The 21784-nt window shown below is 40.4% G+C and overlaps 1 protein-coding gene across 3 annotated transcripts in view; it reads left to right on the top strand.

Moving 5' to 3' along the window:
• cfap251 (cilia and flagella associated protein 251) overlaps nucleotides 1-20470 on the top strand; it is a 63099-nt gene extending 42629 nt beyond the window's left edge. For 2 of the 3 annotated variants that reach the window (XM_068005797.1, XM_068005796.1), the window contains 6 exons: nucleotides 3345-3508; nucleotides 6832-6922; nucleotides 11353-11496; nucleotides 12796-13024; nucleotides 15224-15325; nucleotides 20166-20470. In XM_068005797.1, coding sequence (XP_067861898.1) covers nucleotides 3345-3508; nucleotides 6832-6922; nucleotides 11353-11496; nucleotides 12796-13024; nucleotides 15224-15325; nucleotides 20166-20308 — 873 coding nt within the window. In that variant the 3' untranslated portion in view covers nucleotides 20309-20470. Of the gene's footprint in view, nucleotides 1-3344; nucleotides 3509-6831; nucleotides 6923-7460; nucleotides 7498-11352; nucleotides 11497-12795; nucleotides 13025-15223; nucleotides 15326-20165 lie in introns of those variants that run through there. The other variant, XM_068005798.1, reaches the window with a different exon arrangement.
• Nucleotides 20471-21784: the final 1314 nt, after the last annotated feature.

Raw genomic sequence — 21784 nt, 5'->3', positions numbered from 1 at the left:
ATTTTAAATTCACAAGCTTTCGGAGGCTTCCTCCTTCCTCAGGTAAATGTTCAGGAGCTCCTCGAAGCCTACGCATTTATACATATAGAACAATACATGGTGTTTACAGAATGCCCCTGCAACTGCCCGTTGCCAAGGCAATCACCGTGTTCAGAACCCCCGAATACACATTCAACAAAAAAACAAACAGGAAAAAAAACAGAGAGAGGCAGAAACATCCGGAAGGCAGAGAAAGCCAGCAAATGACCCATTATATTAAAAACAGATAACATTTGTTCGCTGGTGGGGTAACGTGTAGCGTGACATGAACCCAAGATCCCGGTTGAGGCCGTCCTCATGGGTGCGGAACTTGGCTATCAATTTCTGCTCGACGATTTTGCGTTGTCGTGTGTCTCGAAGGCCGCCTTGGAGTACGCTTACCCGAAGGTCGGTGGATGAATGTCCATGACTGCTGAAGTGTTCCCCGACTGGGAGGGAACCCTCCTGTTTGGCGATTGTTGCGCGGTGTCCGTTCATCCGTTGTCGCAGCGTCTGCATGGTCTCGCCAATGTACCATGCTCTGGGGCATCCTTTCCTGCAACGTATGAGGTAGACAACGTTGGCCGAGTCACAGGAGTATGAACCATGCACCTGGTGGGTGGTGTCCTCTCGTGTGATGGTGGTATCTGTGTCGATGATCTGGCATGTCTTGCAGAGGTTACTGTGGCAGGGTTGTGTGGTGTCGTGGACGCTGTTCTCTTGAAAGCTAGGTAATTTGCTGCGAACGATGGTCTGTTTGAGGTTGGGTGGCTGTTTAAAGGCGAGTAGTGGAGGTGTGGGGATGGCCATAGCGAGGTGTTTGTCCTCATTGATGACATGTTGAAGGCTGCGGAGAACATGGCGTAGTTTCTCCGCTCCGGGGAAGTACTGGATGACAAAGGGTACTCTGTTGGTTGCGTCCCGTGTTAGTCTCCTGAGGAGGTCTATGCGATTTTTTGCTGTGGCCCGTCGGAACTGTCGATCGATGAGTCGAGCGTCATATCCCGTTCTTACTAGAGCGTCTTTCAGCGTCTGTAGGTGTCCATCGCGTTCCTCCTCGTCTGAGCAGACCCTGTGTATTCGCAGGGCCTGTCCATAGGGGATGGCCTCTTTGACGTGGTTAGGGTGGAAGCTGGAAAAGTGGAGCATCGTGAGGTTGTCCGTGGGCTTGCGGTAGAGTGAGGTGCTGAGGTGCCCGTCTTTGATGGAGATTCGTGTGTCCAAGAAAGAAACTGATTCTGAGGAGTAGTCCATGGTGAGCTTGATGGTGGGATGGAACTTGTTGATGTTATCGTGTAGTCTCTTCAGTGATTCCTTGCCGTGGGTCCATAGAAAGAAAATGTCGTCGATGTATCTGGTGTATAGTGTTGGTTGGAGGTCTTGTGCAGTGAAGAAGTCCTGCTCGAACTTGTGCATGAAAATGTTGGCGTATTGGGGTGCGAATTTGGTCCCCATGGCTGTTCCGTGTGTTTGGGTAAAGAACTGGTTATCGAAGGTGAAGACATTGTGATCCAGGATGAAGCAGATGAGTTGTAGGATGGCTTCCGGAGATTGGCTGTTGTTGGTGTTGAGTATTGATGCTGTCGCAGCGATGCCGTCATCGTGGGGGATACTGGTGTAGAGTGCCGAGACGTCCATCGTGGTGAGAAGTGTTCCTGGTTCAACTGGTCCGTGGGTACTGAGTTTTTGTAGGAAGTCTGTAGTGTTGCGACAGAAGCTGGGGGTTCCCTGTACGATGGGTTTCAGGATGCCCTCGATGTATCCAGAGAGGTTCTCACACAGGGTTCCGTTGCCTGATACGATGGGACGTCCGGGTGTGTTGGCTTTGTGTATCTTTGGGAGGCAGTAGAAGTCTCCCACGCGGGGATTACGTGGGATGAGAGTGCGTAGGATGCTTTGAAGGTCTGGATCGAAGGTCTTGATCAGTTTGTTGAGCTGGTGGGTGTGTTCTTTGGTCGGATCTGCGGGTAACCGTCTGTAGTGTTCCTGGTTGTCCAGTTGTCGGTATGCTTCTTTGCAATAGTCTGTTCTGTTCTGTATGACTATGGCTCCTCCTTTGTCCGCTGGTTTGATGACGATGTTGCGGTTGGTCTTGAGAGCGTTGATGGCGTTGCGTTGTGCTCGGGTGACATTCTGGACTGTCTTCTGAGTGCGGCTGATGAATCTGGCATTGACGCATTTCCTGACAGCTTGAGCATACATGTCCAGCTGAGGGCAGCGACCCTCCGGAGGAGTCCAGTTTGACTCTTTCCTCTTCGGTTGCTGTACCGCGGATCCCTCTGTCTGCTGTTCCGGATCGTCGATTGTCTCATTGGGTTCGCTGCTTAGTTTTCACTCTTTTTCTAAGAGAAACCATTTGCAATATTATTTTGTGTTTAATTGTCTGTTTCCAAAAATAATTCTTCAAAGACTTCTCATTGGGTAAATGTGCTCACTGGAAGTGTGGTATTGCACCTTACAGATGAGGAAGATCCCATCTATTGTTTGTGTTGAGTAAGCCGCAATGGTGCCATAATATTGGTCTCAGTGTCCCTGGGCTAGGGAGAGCAAAATCAGCTAGAATTTCCCTCCTGATTGCCATGCAGTGACTTCTACTGAAAGTGTATGTATGTGGATGTGAAGTGGCAACAGGTCTGGGTGTAATGGTGATGCCTGTCACGGTTGAATAATCTGGTAACATTTGCCTTCTCGGCTCATATATGAAGAATGCTCTTTTGTTTCAGATACCAAAGAGGTGCTGGTGCCATTAAACTCTACATTGTCACCATCCCCAGAAAAGGAGGGGCGGGGGGAAGAGCAAATGCTGATTAAAAAACATAAGGAGAAATAAGTCTGACAATGAAAGGCAGCTAGATTTAACAGAATAATTGAAATGACCTGCTGGCTGAAACACCTATGTTTAATTAACATCCTGATGATTCAGTTCTCCTGGACTAGGATATATCTATTATTTTACAGTGGCAGAAATTGCTGATTTAATAATTTTACTATTAAAAATAATCGCCTGGCATTTCCACTGGGGTTTTCCAGTGGGAGATTAGTGGAATCCCCAGATAAATGACTAAAGCAGCTAAAAACGGCTATTTACGATGTTTCTGTGGGGGTTCCGCTGATCTCCCACCAAAGTTATCGCAAGAAATTGGAAGGACCCCACAGAAATTCAGGGGCCAACGATTTTGAAAATAAATTACATATAATTTATTTTTGGAACGAGAGTTTGGTGCTATGGTGGTTTGATGTACTAGTGTGGTGCTCTGCTGATTAGTACAATGAGCATTTGTGCCGATGAATTCTAAAAATGTATTGTCTTGCCTCCTGTTACCTAGGTGGGTTTACAAACTCTGCCACTGGATGGAAACCCCCACAGGTCCTGTGCACTTATCTGCCATGGAAAAGCTGTGTCCAATATTGCCTGTTCATATGATGGTTGTTATATTTTCACAGCAGGAGGAGATGACTGTACTGTACATATGTGGAAAGTTGACCTGACGTAAGTACGCTGTTGAGTGGCTTCTCAGGAAAATGGTTCTCAACTGAAGCACTTGGGGCAACTTGCACTTGTGTTACATATTTTTATGTGGATACTCACAAAATTGTTATTTGTGGAACTCTTTTTCTACTTGAACATCTTTGTGATGCATACTTGTCTAGAAAAGCTAGCAAAAGATGACCAAGAGCTTCAAGAAAGCTGACATAGCCCCCAAAAGTCTAACAACTCAAGAACAGCCCTGATTATAATTCTATGACATGAAAACAAGTAGTTACATAGGCTTTGTAACTTAAGCTATAGGTACATGCAACATTCCTTCATTTGTATTGAAGGAGAAACACAATGTCCCAGATTTTGCTGCCAAAATAACAGCGAGTTTAATGTGCACGCTGTTATTAGTGTGTAAATCGTCCAGCAACTTGTGGCGAGGAAGAGATACCCCGTGAATTGCGAATTGCCACAAGTTGCTGGACGATTTGCGCCACATCGCCGTTAGTCACGTGAAAACAGCAGCTCGCCCTCAACTTCCCTGTGAGTTTCATGCAATTGCTGCATTTACGCATTAATTGCCAATTAAACTCGGCGTTGAAAGTTACTTAACAACGTAAGTACCTTTTTAATGAGATTTATGTTCCTGCAATGCCAATCAACCTCTCCGGCCCAGAAAGGGAACAATTTAGACTCTGGAGTCTCATTCCTACAGGTAGTAAATTGTTGTTAGGGATTTTAAAAAATTTAAATGTAACATTTTTAATTTTTTTTTCTTACTTTTCCTTTCTGTCTCTTTTTTTCTCTTTCAATCCAATCTTTCATTCGCCCTCTCTTTTTATTTCTCTTTCTCCGCCTGATTTGACTCTAATTCACCCTATTTTCTTCATGGCCATTCCTCTGTTTATTTCTCAATCCTTAAATCTCATTGGTTAAGGAGATAGACTGTTGGTCCCATCGTTCACCAAGGTCCCATTGCCCTCGCATCAGCTCACACTTCCAGCAAATTGCAGGGCCAAAATTTTTCCGAGTTGAAGGGTGGAGAAAAGGTCTGACTAACAGGGCATGCCACAAGATGCCCTGCTCCAGCAATATCTGGGTCATTGGTACATGAAAGTCTGAAGGGGAAGCGTAACATTGATGATGTATTTCTGGGGAGAGGTGGGGGTCTGAGGTTTGTTACCCTGGAAATTTTTTTAATGTATTTTGGTTCATTTAAGCACTTTTCTACTTCACAATTGATTTCTTTTAGTTCAAACATCTGTCACATTTGGATTTTTAACATATCAAGTTGCCGAGGCGGCTTCTCTGCCTCACATAGAATTATCAGTGGCGATTGTGTGTGACTTTCCTGTTGATTTGACCAAGGTATGCTAGCTGGAAAAGTCATTTTCTGTTTACTTGGTGAATTCCAGCAAGCGTTTGCTGCAGAAGATCTGCTATTTTGATAGCTGCCTTACTCCTCCTATGAGTGCATTTATAGTGGCCAGGTCTTTCTCTCGGGCTAAAACGGAAAGAACAAGTTCAAGAAAAGGTGCTTGAAAAGTGATTATTTGCTTCCCCTGCTCCCATCTGTTTACCAGTTTCCCTCTTCCTTTTTTCTTTGACTGTGCATTCTTCTTATAATGAAAGATTATAGATGAAAGATCGCTATCAACAAGAAAATAAAACACATTGCGCATGTGTGAAGGGACCGTTGTCATGATAACAATTTGTCTTGGGTATATGGCGTGTGCGTCAACACTCAAAAAGGTCCCCAACAGTTACCTCAAAGTCATTCTTTAACATTCAGCCCACCCTCTCCTCCCCCACCCCCCCCCCCCCAACACACAACGAGGCACTACTCCCTCTGTACTTCATCTGCCCACACTTCTGCGCTCACTCTTCCTATAAGCCTCCCAGTTTATACTGCCATAGTTCTTGTTCTTGTTCTCCTCCCCTCTATTCAGCCCAGCATTGTTCTCCTCTTCCCTCAATTCAACCGGGCACTCTCCTTCCACTCTTTGTTCCAACTGACACTCTTCTCTCTGCTCCCTCAAATCAACATGATACTTCTTTCCCTCCAACCCTATTCAAGCTGGTAATCTGATTCCACCACCCCCTATTCAAACTTTGCCCCTCCAACTCCCTCAGCTCATGTTAACACTTTTTCTTCCCCCTCCAGTTCCAACTGGCTCCCTCCTTCCTCTCACATCTCAAAGCACCTCTCCCAGCTTCCTTGTTCCTTATCTCTTTCATTACCATCTATTTTCCCCTTCATTGCCACCATCACTTCCCCTGCTTCCCTTTCCTCCCCTTATTGCTATCCATTCCTCTCCCTCTTTCTTTTCCTGTTCATTGTCATCCATTCCCCCCCTTCTTCCCTCAGCATCAATCCTACCTTGAAGTGATTCTAGTCGCCGCAAATTTTGACAGGAACTGCTGTTCTCATGAGAATTCATGCTGACAGTTTGCAGGGGCTGGAAGCAGTTTCCTTAACAGTAGCTGCAACGCTGAGAGGATTTTTGTCAGCAAACACTGACTGAAATGCTGATGGTGGGCATAAAATGCTAACAGTTGGCAAGTATAGTGAAAAGATTCAATTTAAACTAATGTTTAACTATAACATTGTGGTTCCTATTCATCCTATATGTAGGAAAGTCACAACTTAATGGCTTATTATAAGTTGTTTAAGTTGCAACGCCAACAGTTTAAAATCCTAATTTGATACCTGGGAGAGGCTGCTAAACACTTTTGGAGCAAGTAGGAAGGGGAGTACTGGACCAAAGAAAAGAAAACTGAAAAATATTTTCTAAAAGATTTTAGAATATTTACTGCATCAACAAGAATGCTTTACAATGCAAAAAGAAGCAATGTAGATTCTTCTATGGTCTTGTGGGTACAGAACTACACAGACATGAAAGGTCCCAGGTTCATTACCCAATCTGTGCTGAGTTAGTTGACATCAGCGAGTGCAACAGTTGGGGTGCTAGAATTGACCATGGAGGGATGAAATCAGTCAAAGTTTCCACTCCTAGTGACCCTTAGTGCACAAATGTGAAAAAGTGTTGTCAGACTAATTGTAGCACACTCTTTCACCCGCTTTGGTGAGGTTGCTAAACTCTTCACAGCCTACATACCAAACCTGAGTCCTGCCTGGCTTGTATGGCTCAGTAACACACCATAAAGTGCTTTTACCCATAAGGGAGGAAAACGTCACCAGGATTTTTATTTGGGGCCACTAACTACCTTCACTGTGACTGAATGGTTCAGAGCTGCTGTATCATTACAATCTGTCTCATTAGAATGGTAAAAGTAGAGTTAAGTAGGGAATAACTTATTTTGTGATGTTAAAGGGCTCATGAAGCAGTTTCTGCACTTGGAGGAGAGGCTTTGATCCCATTCTATGGTTTATTGGAAGGTGGAAGAGATGGAGAATTGTTTAGGGTAATGATTTTTTTTTCTTTTTTTTTAAATCATTATAATGGACAATTATCACCATATAATATTCTTGTCATTTTCACTGTTCTGTATACTGATACTTAAAGTGAGAATTTTACATTTCTGTCATATTCTAATCATGAAATCATTTATACATGATGTATTCTGAAAAAGGAAATTTGTGTTACTCATATTCTTAACAAATCACCACATACATGCACACTTGCACAAATACATATGCACCTATGCATTCACAGACACACACACAATTGTTTTATCTTATAATTCAATTTTTTTCCCCATTTTGGTTTTATTTTTTAAAAATCGAAGTTGATTCTCTGTGCTTCTTTACCAAAATTTGTGGTTGCAGTTCTACCCTGCAGGAATGTCTTTCCTTGTTGCTTCATTGAAACATGGTTTCCGTTGTTTTGCTGTTGGGATGTATGTTACTGACATGTTTCACTGTATTTTGAATTTACACGGTACTTCCAAAACATCTGTCCATTCTTGATAACTAATGAATAGTTCTGCTTCTTTCTCACAGTAAAAGGTTGCAGGTGTCTGCATATGAACATAAGACAGCCACCTCAGTGATTCTGTCACTTGGAACTGATAATGGAGATAATGGACACACAATAAAGTAGTGGAAAGGACAATGAGTTGAAAATTGTGTCAAAGTTGCTATCCCTTCCTTTTCCCCCCTCCCCCTCAAAAAAAGGAAGAGAAATTAGGCCCAGCAAAAGTACTTCTAGTATTCAGATTTCTTCTGGATGTTGGGATTTTGTGGCAGACTAACTTGAAAAATGCAGTTCACATCCAATAAGCCTAAAAATGATTTGGTTTTGGCTTTGCCGACCCTAAAATGTCATTGTTTCTAAAGGTGCCATTACAAATTTGGGTCTGCTCTAGATATTTCCGTGGATTCAGCTTCTCTGGTTTCTTCCGTAAGCAGATCCTGCATCCATTATAATATGGAGATTAGCTTAACTGCCCAAAACCCAGTCATACAATAGTATGACCCAGGACCATAGCAATAACAATATGTACTCAATGTCATAATCATCTACATGATGTGGAGATGCCGGTGATGGACTGGGGTGGACAAATGTAAGGAATCTTACAACACCAGGTTATAGTCCAACAATTTTATTTTAAAATCACAAGCTTTCGGAGATTATCCCCTTCGTCAGGTGAATGAGTGGAAGGTTCTCAAATCGCATATCTTATATTAGGCTGGGACAGCATCACACCAATCAAAAGGTGTCGTTGTTGTTCAAACAGGCCAGTCACGGAGAACAGTGCGTCCCAGTACACTGGATATACATTGTGTCAATTACACAGACAGAAAGAAAGAGACCCAAATGGCAGAGAGAGAGAGAGAATATTAAAACACATAACTTTTTTTTTCCCTTTTTGCTGGTGGGGTTACGTGTAGCGTGACATGAACCCAAGATCCCGGTTGAGGCCGTCCACCAGCAAAAAGGGGGGAAAAAAGTTGTGTTTTAATATTCTCTCTCTCTCTCTCTCTCTCTCTGCCATTTGGGTCTCTTTCTTTCTGTCTGTGTAATTGACACAATGTATATCCAGCGTACTGGGACGTGCTGTTCTCCGTGACTGGCCTGTTTGAACAACAACGACACCTTTTGATTGGTGTGATGCTGTCCCAGCCTAATATAAGATAAGCGATTTGAGAACCTTCCATTCATTCACCTGACGAAGGGGATAATCTTCAAAAGCTTGTGATTTTAAAATAAAATTGTTGGACTATAACCTGGTGTTGTAAGATTCCTTACAATAATCATCTACATGCAACAATGTGTGCTTCTCCAATCTTCCGAGAGACTGAACTGATGAGCACTCTGGTGAAATGAGGCCAATGAAAAGATTAAGCTGGTTTATTTTGCCAGAACAGAGTAGTAAATCTGGCCATTTTTTTCACTGAATCTGACCGGCTTTATCTCAAACACGGGGGAATCTGTCCCCTCCGTGTCACTCTCACCAGTCTTCAACTGCTGACCCCAGAATATATGTTTCTCTCTCTCTTTCTAGGCAGGAAGTTAGCAGGTTGACCTCTGACTCCCTCCCTGCCTGGGGTTGGCCAGTAGTGCTGCCAATAAAACCAGCTAATGCCCTCCCAGGAGTGGATTTCTATCAGACAATCGCTGCTGTGCTTGCAGACACTTATTTCAATATATCATTTATTACAGCATGCTGAAATCATCTGATTATAAGAACATAAGAAATAGGAGCAGGAGTAGGCCAATCGGCCCTTCGAGCCTGCTCCGCCATTTAATAAGATCATGGCTGATCTGATCCTAACCTCAAATCTAAATTCATGTCCAATTTCCCACCCGCTCCCCGTAACCCCTAATTATGTTGAAGACTTATCTGTTTGTCTCAATTTGATAAAGATAATGGGCCATAATTTGCAGTGGCAGAGCATCTAGCGACATCTGCCGTTAGTTAGACTTGCCCTTGCACGTTTAGGTTTTTACATTTTTTGCGTGGCAAGTTGCTGAGAGTGTGAGGTGATAGAGTCGCAGCAAAAGAAACCGGGCATCTGGGACCTGATTGAACAAGGCAAGCAACTGTGTACCTCCTTAACCAATCAAATTAAGGGATTGTGAAATTAACAGTGCAAGGACTGAAAAGGAAGTATAAATTAGAGTGGGTGAATTCAATGTTAAATCAGGTGCAAAAAGGGAAAGAAAGATTGGATTAAGAGAGAGAAAAAAAGAGACAAACGAAAAGTTTTTAAAAATTTAAAATTTAAAATTTAACATTTTTAAAATCTCCAACAATTAAAACCTGAAGGAATGACACTCGTAATAGTTAATTTTCAGTGCCAGAGAGGTTGACTGGCAGTGATTAACACTTACCACGTCATTAAAAGAGTACTTAGACTGAAATGGACAAGACTTAACTTTCTGTGGCGAGTTTAGTTCATGTCTACCACGAAAATACATCAACTTCATGGCGTTCAATGCATTTCAATGATGAGGCAGACAGCGAGATGCCGTTTTCGTGAAGCTAACAGCGGAGCACCGCACCTCAGACAGCATCTTTTGGATTTCCATGTTTAGCCTAGCACCTGCCCTTCACCTGAAGTTGCTGTAGCATTTGCACGTAAATAAGGGCGAGCTCCATTAACCTCACCATTATTTTGACAGCAAATTATGACCCAATAGTTTTAATGGCTGGACTATTCTATTCAAAGGAACCCATTGAGACAGTTGGTCCTCTAATTTCTAAGTGGCTCCAGCCTTTTCTTCTGTTCAAAAAAAGAAGGTGCTGGCACTTTGTGAATTAACCCTTAAAATCCAGAATCTGACTGTATATCAAAAACATACAGCTTAAACCAAAAGTCCCTCCTAGGTCAAATATGAAAAGAAAGAACTTGCATTTATATAGCACCTTTCACGTCATCGGGACATCCCAAAACACTTCACAACCACTGACTTATTTTTGAGATGTAGTCAATTTTATATAGGTGAACACAATAGCCAGTTTGCACAAAGCAAGGTCCCACGAGCAGCAAGAAGATAAATAACCATTTTTTTTTTAAATGGTAATGTTTGAGGTATAAATGTTAGCCAGAACTGTAAAGACTCCCCCTGCTCTTTTTCAGATACTGTCATAGATTCTTTTATGTTCACCTGAACAGGCAGAATCCTGAAACGTGATGGGCAGTTACATTTAGTGCTCTTGTAGTTTGGGTTGTGGCAGAGACTGACTCTCACTGATAAAACTGATTCCCTTATCCCAACTGCATTATTGTCGTTCCACATTTTTGTGGGACTACACTTTTACCATCGAGATAAGGGAATCAGTTCTAGAAATGTAAATCCAGGGAGCTGGCATACAGACTTGGGCCTCCTGTGATCCAAACTACAGAAGCACTAAATGTAAAACCACCTTAAGGTCCAATCTGAATTCTGGCTTTGGCACATATCTTCCCCCCCCTCCCCAAAGCAATAGGTAGAATGGATAACTAGTTGATTACTCATCTCTTAATTGACAGGGTTTGGAGATTGACACAGCCACAGCATGTTGGCATGAGACCATGAGGGAAAATAAGTAAGCTCCGGAGAGCCATGATCAGATGTCTTCCTCGCTAGAATGAGAAAGATAAAAGCACAGTAGTGCGGTGACACAATTTGTTGGCGATCCAATAGGTGGTGCCATAGAGTCGTTTATATGTATTTGCGCCATGATATTATCATAATAATTCCTATCTCTGCCACTTCACCATGCCACCATTATAGATATCACGTAGGCAAGGAATATAGTAAACTCTTATTCAACAATGGACGTCATCTACAATTCAATGGATTTTTAGATCAAAAAATGTCAAGAAAATTTATTTGCGTAAACAGGCTCTCTTGTCAGACTTTCTTTTGGTTCCGATCAATTAATATTTTGTGTTTCCCACAAAGGAAATGGAGGACTATTTCTACTATTCACTGCTACGTTACCAGCATGTCGGTACAATGGAGACCAGGGAGGTGTCGACTCATATTCCATTGCAGGAAATTCCATTTGTGATGAGGGCACTGGGATTTTACCCTACAGAGAAAGAGGTACATTATATATGTTCACATCCACAAAAATAACTTGCACCTCCACTAATATGTGTTGGTGTACAATTCCCTAATAAACATGGTATTGAAAACACATATATACAATATACACTAATCTATTTTCCATGGCATTATACAGGTAGAGTTAAGACTAAGTGAAGCTCTCCAGTCAAGCAGGGTTAAAGGGTGGAAGATAATTAGATGTGGCCAAGAAAGTACACCGATGCTTGAGGCTGGGGGGAAGGCACAGCTTGGTGTGGGAGGGGGAAGCTAGAGCGGGGTTAGAAAGGATGTGGTGGAAGGCAAAAGATGGTCACAGTTCGAGGGGTAAGGGTGAAGGTAGAGCACAATTAGAAGTTGAGGATGCGGGAGAAGGTAGAGCAGGTTTGGAAGCTGGGGGTGGGCAGAAGACAGAGCAGAGATAGAGGCTTACCAGTGAGCCACGGTTAACATCTGAAGTCTGGGAATGGGTGGTTGGGGAGGAAGGGGGTATCAAAAGTTGCACAGGATGTAAGAGTAGAGCTGAAGCCCAGAGGAAAGGTCCTCTGCAACCAGTGACACCAGTACAGTTATCCTGCAGAGGCTGCGAACAGGCCACCAAAGCGCCAACCAGCGGTGGCTGGGGCCAGAAATAGTTGACACTGTGGAATTGAAAAAATGTTATATATCTGTATCTTGTTAAAAATAATGTCAATGCGCATTTCCTGTCTGCACAACTTCATTTTTCATTGTCATGTTTTTATGACATTTTTTATGCCAATGTTATTCCATTATAAATTACTATGTCCACGTTTATAATGGGTTTTTCTATATAATTAATCAAGGCTTATTATTAGCACAGTGTAGGACCTCCACTGATTTACCAATGTACATGTTCTTAGTTGGTTTATCATTTTATAATAAAATAGCCCCTATTAAATACATTTGAAGTAAGCTTCCATTAGCTAGATTACATCACCTGCTGATTTGTCAGTTTCCAACCTATTGAAATTCTGCGTGAAGATCACATTTGACAGCCAGAAACAAGCAGAGGATATGGCTTTGAAGAAGTGATAAAGCACCTCAACATTCCTAGGTAAGGCACTGACACATTTACCCCCTCACCCTGGACACTTTATTCATGCATGACATTGGGTTTGTGGCCTAGAGAACCTGACCCCACCAATGACTCGACCAGATCGTGCCCCAGAAGGACTCTCACCTGCATGCAGTATCAGGGGAAAGGAGCAAGTATATTTAGAGTAAGTTTCCATTAGATAGATTAGATCCATTGGTAACTTTTATTGTTTTTATCTCCAGATTGAGGACATGCTGAATGAAGTGAAGTTCAGTAAATATGTGGATACAGGAAAATATGTGACTGATATTGATTTAGGCGAATTTATTAAACTGTATATAAACCATCGACCTACTTTTGGCATGACTGCTTCTGAGCTGCAGCATACATTTGACGTTCTTGGCTATGAAAATGAGAATGGAGAAAAGGTATTTAATGTAAGAGAATTACAGCAACTGCTGCAAAATGAAGGTGAGTCAAATGCCAATGAATAACTACAATTAATGTAGAAATATATTAATACAAAAATAGAGACTAAATGTGGAAGTATACAGCAATAAGCCTGTTTAGTATTTAAACGGAGTACTAAGGCACCATATAAAACCAGATAGTAATAACTTTTTTCCCATTAATTTTCCTTTTAACTTTCTCCCCATCTCTCCTGAAGGCAATCACTTAAGCTGAGATACAGTTCCACAGTTGAGGGAGCCCTATGGTATCTCACCTATATGACTGAGTACTGAACTGGACAGTGCACTCACCTATGAAACCATCAGGGGAGTTGAGGTTGAAGATCAGCCATGACCTTACTGAATGGCGGAGCAGGCTCAAAGGGCTGTTTGGCCTACTGCTCCTATTTCTTATGTTCTTATGTTCATCTCTGTTTATAATTCTACACTACATTCCATTCCTGAGCGGAGATACTGAAAACAAGCCGGGAACAATACTACCTAGTAATATGGGGGACATAAGAGGCTCAGGGTGACTCGTTTGCTAATTTTTGTTTGCTATAGAGAAGTACCTAGCTTCTTCTGCTCAGCACCTACCCAATCTGCCCATGCAATATTAGAGAGATAAGGAATCATGGGCATGAACCTAAATCAAATGTTGTACAATACGTCTGTGACTGTTAAGAGTTTACAAAAAATACTCTTGCAAGTGAGCTTCATTTATACAAGGGCATGGGTAGGCCACGTCTTTTCAACATGATAGTACAAAAACGGATTAGCAGAAGAACCCCAAATTTCCTGGAGATATTAAGATGTAGGTGATTTGATTCTAAAATTTAATGTGATTCAAGTACAGTAAGTTTTGTAAATAATATTTTTGTATGGAAATTATTTAAATTTCTGTGGTGATCCATTAGATGGCGCTGCGTGCACTGATTTTTCAGATTGAGAATACAGCCAAAGAATAACTACAATTAGTGTAGAAATATATTAATACAAAAATAGAGAATAAATGTGGAAGTATATAGCAATAAGCCTGTTTAGCATTTAAACTGAGTACTAAGGCACCATGTAAAACCAGACAGTAATAACTTTTTTTCCCCATTAATTTTCCTTCTAACTTTCTCCCCATCTCTCCTGATGGATCACCACAGAAATTTCACATGTTTTCCGCACAAAAATATAATAAAAACTTGTTTCTCTGTTTTGTCTTTTTTTGTGGGAGGAGGGAAGAGTTTGATCACTGCTTAGATTTTTGGTTTAGTGCGGTAGAACGGAAAGAAAGAGCAATGGACAAATACCCTTCATGCAAAAAACCAAAAATACTTTGCAGTAGCCAGGCTCCTCTGTGCACACACAAATAAAGACAAAAGTATAAATTCACCATTGTGCCAGATGCATAAACTAAGTAAATAGTTAAAAACATTTTCATAAATGTGTAGATTTGGATGCACACAGATATTGAATAAAGTACAGCTGCTAACCCTGTTTAAAGACAACAATGTAAGTGGTAAAACTCAACACTGCCCAACTACATAGATATGACAGGTAATTCGATAATTCACCTGGATTAAGCATAAAATGGTACAAAGATTCATTAAATGACTGCCTTTCCCATCTTTATCTTTTCATTTCCCTTTCATTATCACTCCTTGATTTTTTGGTGATTGTAACAAAAGAACAGTAAGTTGCCTGTAGAGTTGTTGGAAAGTGCAAAAACTGAAATAGAGTTGGGGCCTTTTGCAGCAATTTAGTTCAAAACTAGTGAAAATGTTACTCATTGTAGTAGTGGGGTCGCAAAGTCAGCTGGTTGTGGCCAAAGAAATGCAAAGGTCATACGCAGCAATGAACTGTTACTAGTTTACATTTTTTTAGGCGCATCATGTAAGCAATATTTTTTTTTGTTATGACAGTAGACCCAACTCCGTTATTACTACTTGCCTCTTATCACTAAGGCAACTTGTAGGAATGGTTCAATTATTATTAAAAGCATTATAAGTGCATGGAGTCCCACCTCCTCCATGTAATTATTAAATGCGTTGAAAATACAAAGCTGTAAATTTCCATTCCAGAACTTTCCAAAATAATTACAATGCAATGATGAGGAAAAAGCGTGTATTTTAATTATCTGTTATTGCTCCTGACACCCAATAAAATGTGTATGCTCAGAGCATAGACCCACTATAAAATCCTGCCCCTTCCTTTTTGTCTTGTTTTCTAGGTGAATGTATGGCTGAGGAAGAAGTAACAGAGTGCCTCTCCACGCTGCTAGGCTTGAATCCAGAGGGAGGAAGTTCTGAATTGATCTCCTTTGATGCCACAAGTACCATATACACATGTTTAGATAATTTACACTTCTCCTTAGTCCTTAAATGGTTCAATTGCAATTTAAGAATTTTTGCTAAAGGTTTCCTATTCAGTAGCATGTTCAGCACTATCTGATAAGTGTTATGTTCTGAGGTAATTATGGCAAGGATCATTTGAAATTGTGTCTTATTGAATTGGGAGACATAATTATAAGCCTTTTATCAGAATCTTGGTTTGAATTCATCCAAGTCAAAGAGGAATGCATTCTCCTCTCTGTCTCTGTCCATCAAGAGTCATGAGTTGAAGTGTATTCTGGCAGTGTCACTTTAGTTCCTTCTTAGTTTAGTTTTCAGTGAGGGCTTGTATCCACAACACAAAGTTATAGTTCGATAATTAATTTGCTTACAAAGATCAAAGATGCAGTGTGTGGGAGTTCCAACATATTGTGCCATGAAGTAGTAAGATGTGGGATCGCATATACAGTTCCCCGCATTGTGGGGTTGAGTTTTAACGATCCAAATCAGTGTAAATAGGGCAGTTACAGCCTCAAAATAGGGAGTGCAGACTGACACTTCAGCTGACTCCATTTTTAAAGGGGTCTTTCCTTGGGCGACTGGAGCACATGCCTGTTTCAGGCAGTAGGCCTCTTGATTATACAAATAGGGGTCCTCTGTTGTAGTTAACAGTTTCCGAGGACACTTGGACGGAGTGGCAACAGCAAAATCTGGCAACAGGCGTTAGCTTGTCATTTTGGCTGGGCCGAAGTGGGGAGCTACAGAAAAACTTAAGGAGAAAATGGGGAATAAATTACAAAAAAAGAAACTGTGGATATCACACTGGTTAGCAGGAAGGAGTGGCTTTCTAATATTTGGACTGAAATACTTATTGGAGCAATATGGGAACTTGACTTTACATCTAAACCATGTGATACTTAGTTTGGGAGTGCTCTGCTTCTACAGATATCTGAAAGTGTTTAATGATTTTCTCAGTTCTGGAATTCATTTAAATTTATTTCAGGACAGTTCCATGATGCCCCAAAGTAAACCTGAAATATTATTTTGGTTTATGCTGATGTTGTCACTGTGCAAAATGCACAAATGTTTCCATTCCTCCGTATGTTGAAATGAGTTTGCAGAATGTTCTGATATCTGGGTTATATCTGCACAATAAATGACCAAAGGTTTTTGGGGAACTGTCTCTTCATCTTCTCCAGAAGAGGTTAGGCTAATCCTCCATTTCGAATCTGAACAATTTCTTCCATTATCAGAGTTTGAGACAAGTTTGTTGTCTTACACCAGTGACTACATTTTTTGAGAAAGTACTTCATTGATTGTGAAGCATTTTAGGACTTCCTGAGAACATGAAAGTTGCTATATAAATGCAAGCTGTTCTTCTTCTGCTTGTTGTTATGCTTACTACCAAAAATATGGATACTTCACATTTAATGCTTTTTGAAATTTTGCATCTACTCTGACACTAGATTTATCTTAAACTCATAGAGGAACCTAAACTTAATCTGTAATTATTACCCTCACTTTTTTGATAAAGCTATTCTGAATGTTAGCCATTATAAATTACACTGAATTATGATTGCTAACATTCAGACTTGTACAGCATACTTTTTTTTAAAAAAGGCAAATATAAGAATTAAACTGATTTCAAAAGGGAAAGTTACCCTTGACCAACCTTAGTGAATTCTTTGAAGAAGTAACAGAAAGTGTAGACAAGGTTAATGTAGTGGATGTAATATATTTGGATTTTCAAAGGGCATTCGATAAGGTACCGCATAGTCGACTCATGACTAAGGTCAGAGCATGTGGAGTCAGGGGACAAGTAACAGAATGGATAGCGAGCTGGCTACAAAACAGGAAACAGAGAGTAGGGGTTAAAGGTAGTTACTCAAACTGGCAAAAGGTGGGAAGTGGTGTTCCACATGGATTTGTGTTGGGACCACTGTTGTTCACCATATACATAAATGATTTGGACTCTGGAATCAGAAGTACAATTTCAAAATTTGAGGACAACACCTAATTGGGGGGTGTAGTTAATACTGAAGAGGACTGCGACAAAATACAAGAAGACATTAATAAACTTGCAGAATGGGCATGTAATTGTCAAATGAATTTCAATATAGATATGTGTAATATAGATATGTGTGAGGTGGTACATTTTGGTAGGAGGAATGAGACCACGTACTCTTTGGATAATGAGTCTAAATGGGGTAGAGGAGCAGAGGAATTTAGAGGTATAGATACACAAATCACTAAAAGTAGCAACGCAGGTTAATAAGACGATTAAAAAAAGCAAACCAAGCACCAAGGTTCATTTCTGGAGGAATAGAATTGAAAAGCAGAGACATTATGCTGAACTTGTACAGAACCTTGGTTAGACCACACTTGGAGTAGTGCAAACAGTTCTGGTCTCCACACTACCAAAAGGATATAGAGGCACTGGAGAAGTGCAAAAAAGATTTACTAGGATGATACTAGATATGAGAGGTTATACCTATCAGGAAAGATTGAATAGGCTGAGGCTCTTTTCTCTTGAAAAGAGAAGGCTGGGGGGTGACCCGATAGACATCTTCAAGATTACGATAGGGTTTGATAGACATGGAGAAGATGTTTCCACTTGTGGGGGAGACCAAAACTTGGGGCCATAAATATAAGATAGTCACTAATAAATCCAATAGGGAATTCAGGAGAAACTTCTTCACCCAGAGAGTGGTAAGAATGTGGAACTACCACAAGTAGTTGAGGTGACCAGCATAGATGCATTTAAGGGGAAGCCAGATAAACACATGAGGGAGAAGGGCATGGAATGATATGTTGATAGGGTTAGCTGAAGAAGGGTGAGAGGAGGCTCACATGGAGCATAAACACCGGCTTGGGCCAAATGGCCTGTTCCTGCGCTGAACATTCTTTTTAATTTGCCTTTGTTTAGTATGCTGTACAAAGTCATAAAATCCATGAGAAGAATCTTGATTAAACTAATGCATTTCAATTAGTCCACAGTGTGGTAAAACTCATACTTAGCACCTAGCAGTGGATGGATCAGGTTAAGTGAATCAAAACTCCTCTACAGATTGTGTTCTAGAATATCGTGATTGGGAGATTCATCAGAAGTGGAAGTATTCCCTTTGTGACTTAGAAGAGAGTAACCTCCTTCACATATTGTGGCATGATCCTAAATCTCCCCCTTTCGAAAAGCAATAGTATAGCCAAGGCAGGTGGCATAGCTCATTAATAACCCCCAAGGATCTGTATAGGGGCCATAGCTTTTCACTATATTTATAAATGACTTGGATGAAAGAATAGAGAGCCGTATATCGAAGTTTGCTGATGATACTAAGTTAGGTGGCAAGTAAATAGTGTAGATGGGAGCAAAAAGTTGCAATGGGACATTGATAGATTAAGTGAGTGGGCAAAACTAAGGCAGATGGAGTTCAGTGTGGGAAAGTGAGAGTTCATCCACTTTGAACCCAAGAAGGATAGATAAGAGTATTTTCTAAATGGTGAGAAGCTGGGAACTGGGAGCAGAGAGATTTAGGGGTCCAAGTACAAAAATCACAGTTAGTAGACAGATACAAATAATAATTTAAATGGCTAATGGAATGTTGGCCTTTATCTCAAGGGGACTGGAATACAAAGGGGTGGAAGTTATGTTATACCTGTACAGAGCTCTCTGGTTACACCCAATCTGGAGTACTCCATTCTGGGCACCGCACCTCCGGAAGGAAATATTGGCCTTTGAGAGGGTGCAACGTAGATTCACCAGAATGATACTGGGGCTATATGAATCAAGGACTAGGCTTGTATTCCCTTGAATATAGAAGATTAAGAGGTGATTTAATTGAAGTGTTTAAGATGATTAAACGATTTGATAGTGTAGCTAGAGAGAGACTATTTCCTCTGGTGGAAGTCCAGAACAAAGGGGTACAACCTTAAAATTAGAGCTAGGCTGTTCAGGGGTGATGTCAGAAAGCATTTCTTCACACAAAGGATAGTGGAAATCTGGAACACTCTCCCCCAAAAAGCTGTTGAGGCTAGGTCAATTGAAAATTTCAAAACTGAGATTGATAGATTTTTGTTAGGAAAGGGTATTAAGAGTTACGGAACCAAGGTGGGTAGATGGAGTTAAGATACAGATCAGCCATGATCTAATTGAATGGTGGAACAGGCTCGAGGAGCTGAATGGCCTACTCCTGATCCTATGTTCCTAATAACAATCCTAAGATATGTTTATTGGGATTACTGTTCGAGGTTCAAGCTCTACAGTGTCCACACAGAGTGATCTGTCAGCTTTGTTAGTGGTAGAGAGTTGTATTGTCTCGCCATGATCAAAGGAGTCATCATGCACTCCCAATGGGTGAATGTAGTCCTTGAGAATGTAGTCCTTGAGAATGGAGAGATGGGCATTTTATAGACCAGGGAAGGTGGAACTCTACCATTAAATATGGGAAGGGTGAGCAAGACCTTTGGAAATCAGGGCTGCAGTCTGCTGATCCTCCATTGGATGGAAGAGACTTCCTCCTGTGTATTTTGTTCATGTCCAACCCCCTTCCCGGGAACAGGAAACTTATGCAGCTATACTAGGGATACTGAGAGTGTTAGGTTTTGCTCTCTTTTTTGTTTATTTTGTTACTTGGAAGGAAAGATGCAGGGGTATTGGAACGTTATTGGAATATTTATATTATGCTTTATGATACTATTGAATTTTTTTTTGTAATTTGAATCTAAACTTTTTATTCAGAAAATTACAAACTAAAAATTTAAAGCAAGAGAAAGAATCGTGAAGAAAAATAATGTCCTGTTTAATTGTAAAATTCATATTGCTTCTATTTTGTTTGGGTTTGACAGATGCATCAGTGTTGCTTGAACAGCAGCTTCCACAGGAGATTACAAGTCAAATGTTTGTAAATGAAATATTGGGGTTCCCCCTCAATTTTTCTGGATCCCCATGTGTCGAAGAGATGACTAATCCTGCAGCTGCATCAACATAAACACAAGATGAAATGTATTTTTTCTTTCAAATAATTTCTATTTCTTTGTTGATTTTAGCCCTCGTACTCGAGTGTGATTTAAAAAATAAATATACATCACTGCTAATTGCCCAGAGCTGACTGTTTCGACACTTATTTTTAAATTAAAAATATACAAAATTATTCTGTTTGTGGTGACTATTCTTATCGATATGTAAAATACTTGGGCCTTTGTAATTTGACTTAAGTTGAGATAGCTGAGCTGATATGATCTACATAGGATGTTGAGAAAGCATAGAGTAATTAGAATTATACTATGTGGTGAAAGGGAGCCAAATGAAGGAAAAAATTATTTAAAATGGTACAATAGATACTAATTCCACCAGTACCTCCAGAAAAGGTTAAATAAAGGACTACTTTAGAATGGCCTGTATATGGGAGGCTTGTCCTAAGAAAAAATATATTTTATTAAATTGGATGCAAAGAATATTCATCCATTATCTTGGAGTATGCCTTTGCCTTTATGAAAGTTTATCTTCTGATTAAGGCTTTTATTCACTATATAGCTTAGAAATGACACTATAATATTATCATATAAATGTTTCATGTGTTCCTATTGAACACCATCATCCACTGTTTCAGTGGAAGTGTCAGCCTATTTATCACAACCTGGTTAATGCCTCTGTTAAAATAACAGACAATGGAATTCAGAGGACAGTATTAAATGTTCAGATGATAACAGCGGTGTAATTCCGAAGTTTAAATGTTTAGCAATCTATAAAATTGCATTTTCAACAAGTTATTTTACATCTTTCTAACCATTGCCTTTACATTGGTGAATATTGGTGAAATGTGGTTTAAAAAAGTTATTCATATAAATATAGTGTGTGGACAGCAGGCAATAAGTAGTGCAAAGGACTGAAGCTTTTGAGAATGAGCAGGTAACCATATAGGGAACATTTAAAAGACCTACAAGAAAAATACAGCAGTTTTCTTGTGTAACATAGAGGTAAAGTATGATCTTGATCTGTGAATGATGATTGTTTGGAGCCTCAAAATAGTCCCCTTACTGTGGCTGGACAATGAACAGCCAACACTATGAGCTTCTTCCTCAGAAGCATTCTGTGTTTATACCCTGTCCAAAGCAGGATAGCTAACACTGTCAGGAAATTAACATCATTTATGTCATTCTTAAATATGTGATATGTGTGGAACAATCTCAACTGGCTTTTCCATTCCATCAAGTAACAGTTTTTAAATTTCTTTTGGTTAGCTGTAATGATGGAGGACACAACTATGAGTTAACTTTAACAGTCTTAATTTAGACTTTAATTTATTGGCAGTAAGTTATTTACACAGGACCTGTATGGTCTCTGAATATATGTTATATATTAATTTTTTTATGCCGGTCATGCACACCATTGAAACCAGCCATGGGAGTTCCAATACCAACAATTAACTGTAGCTATTTACCTGTCACATCACTAAGTACTGTAA

Source organism: Heptranchias perlo, chromosome 25 (assembly GCF_035084215.1).
Source record: "Heptranchias perlo isolate sHepPer1 chromosome 25, sHepPer1.hap1, whole genome shotgun sequence".
In the NCBI taxonomy this organism is placed as follows: domain Eukaryota; kingdom Metazoa; phylum Chordata; class Chondrichthyes; order Hexanchiformes; family Hexanchidae; genus Heptranchias; species Heptranchias perlo.
This window is presented reverse-complemented; position numbering and strand designations above follow the sequence as displayed.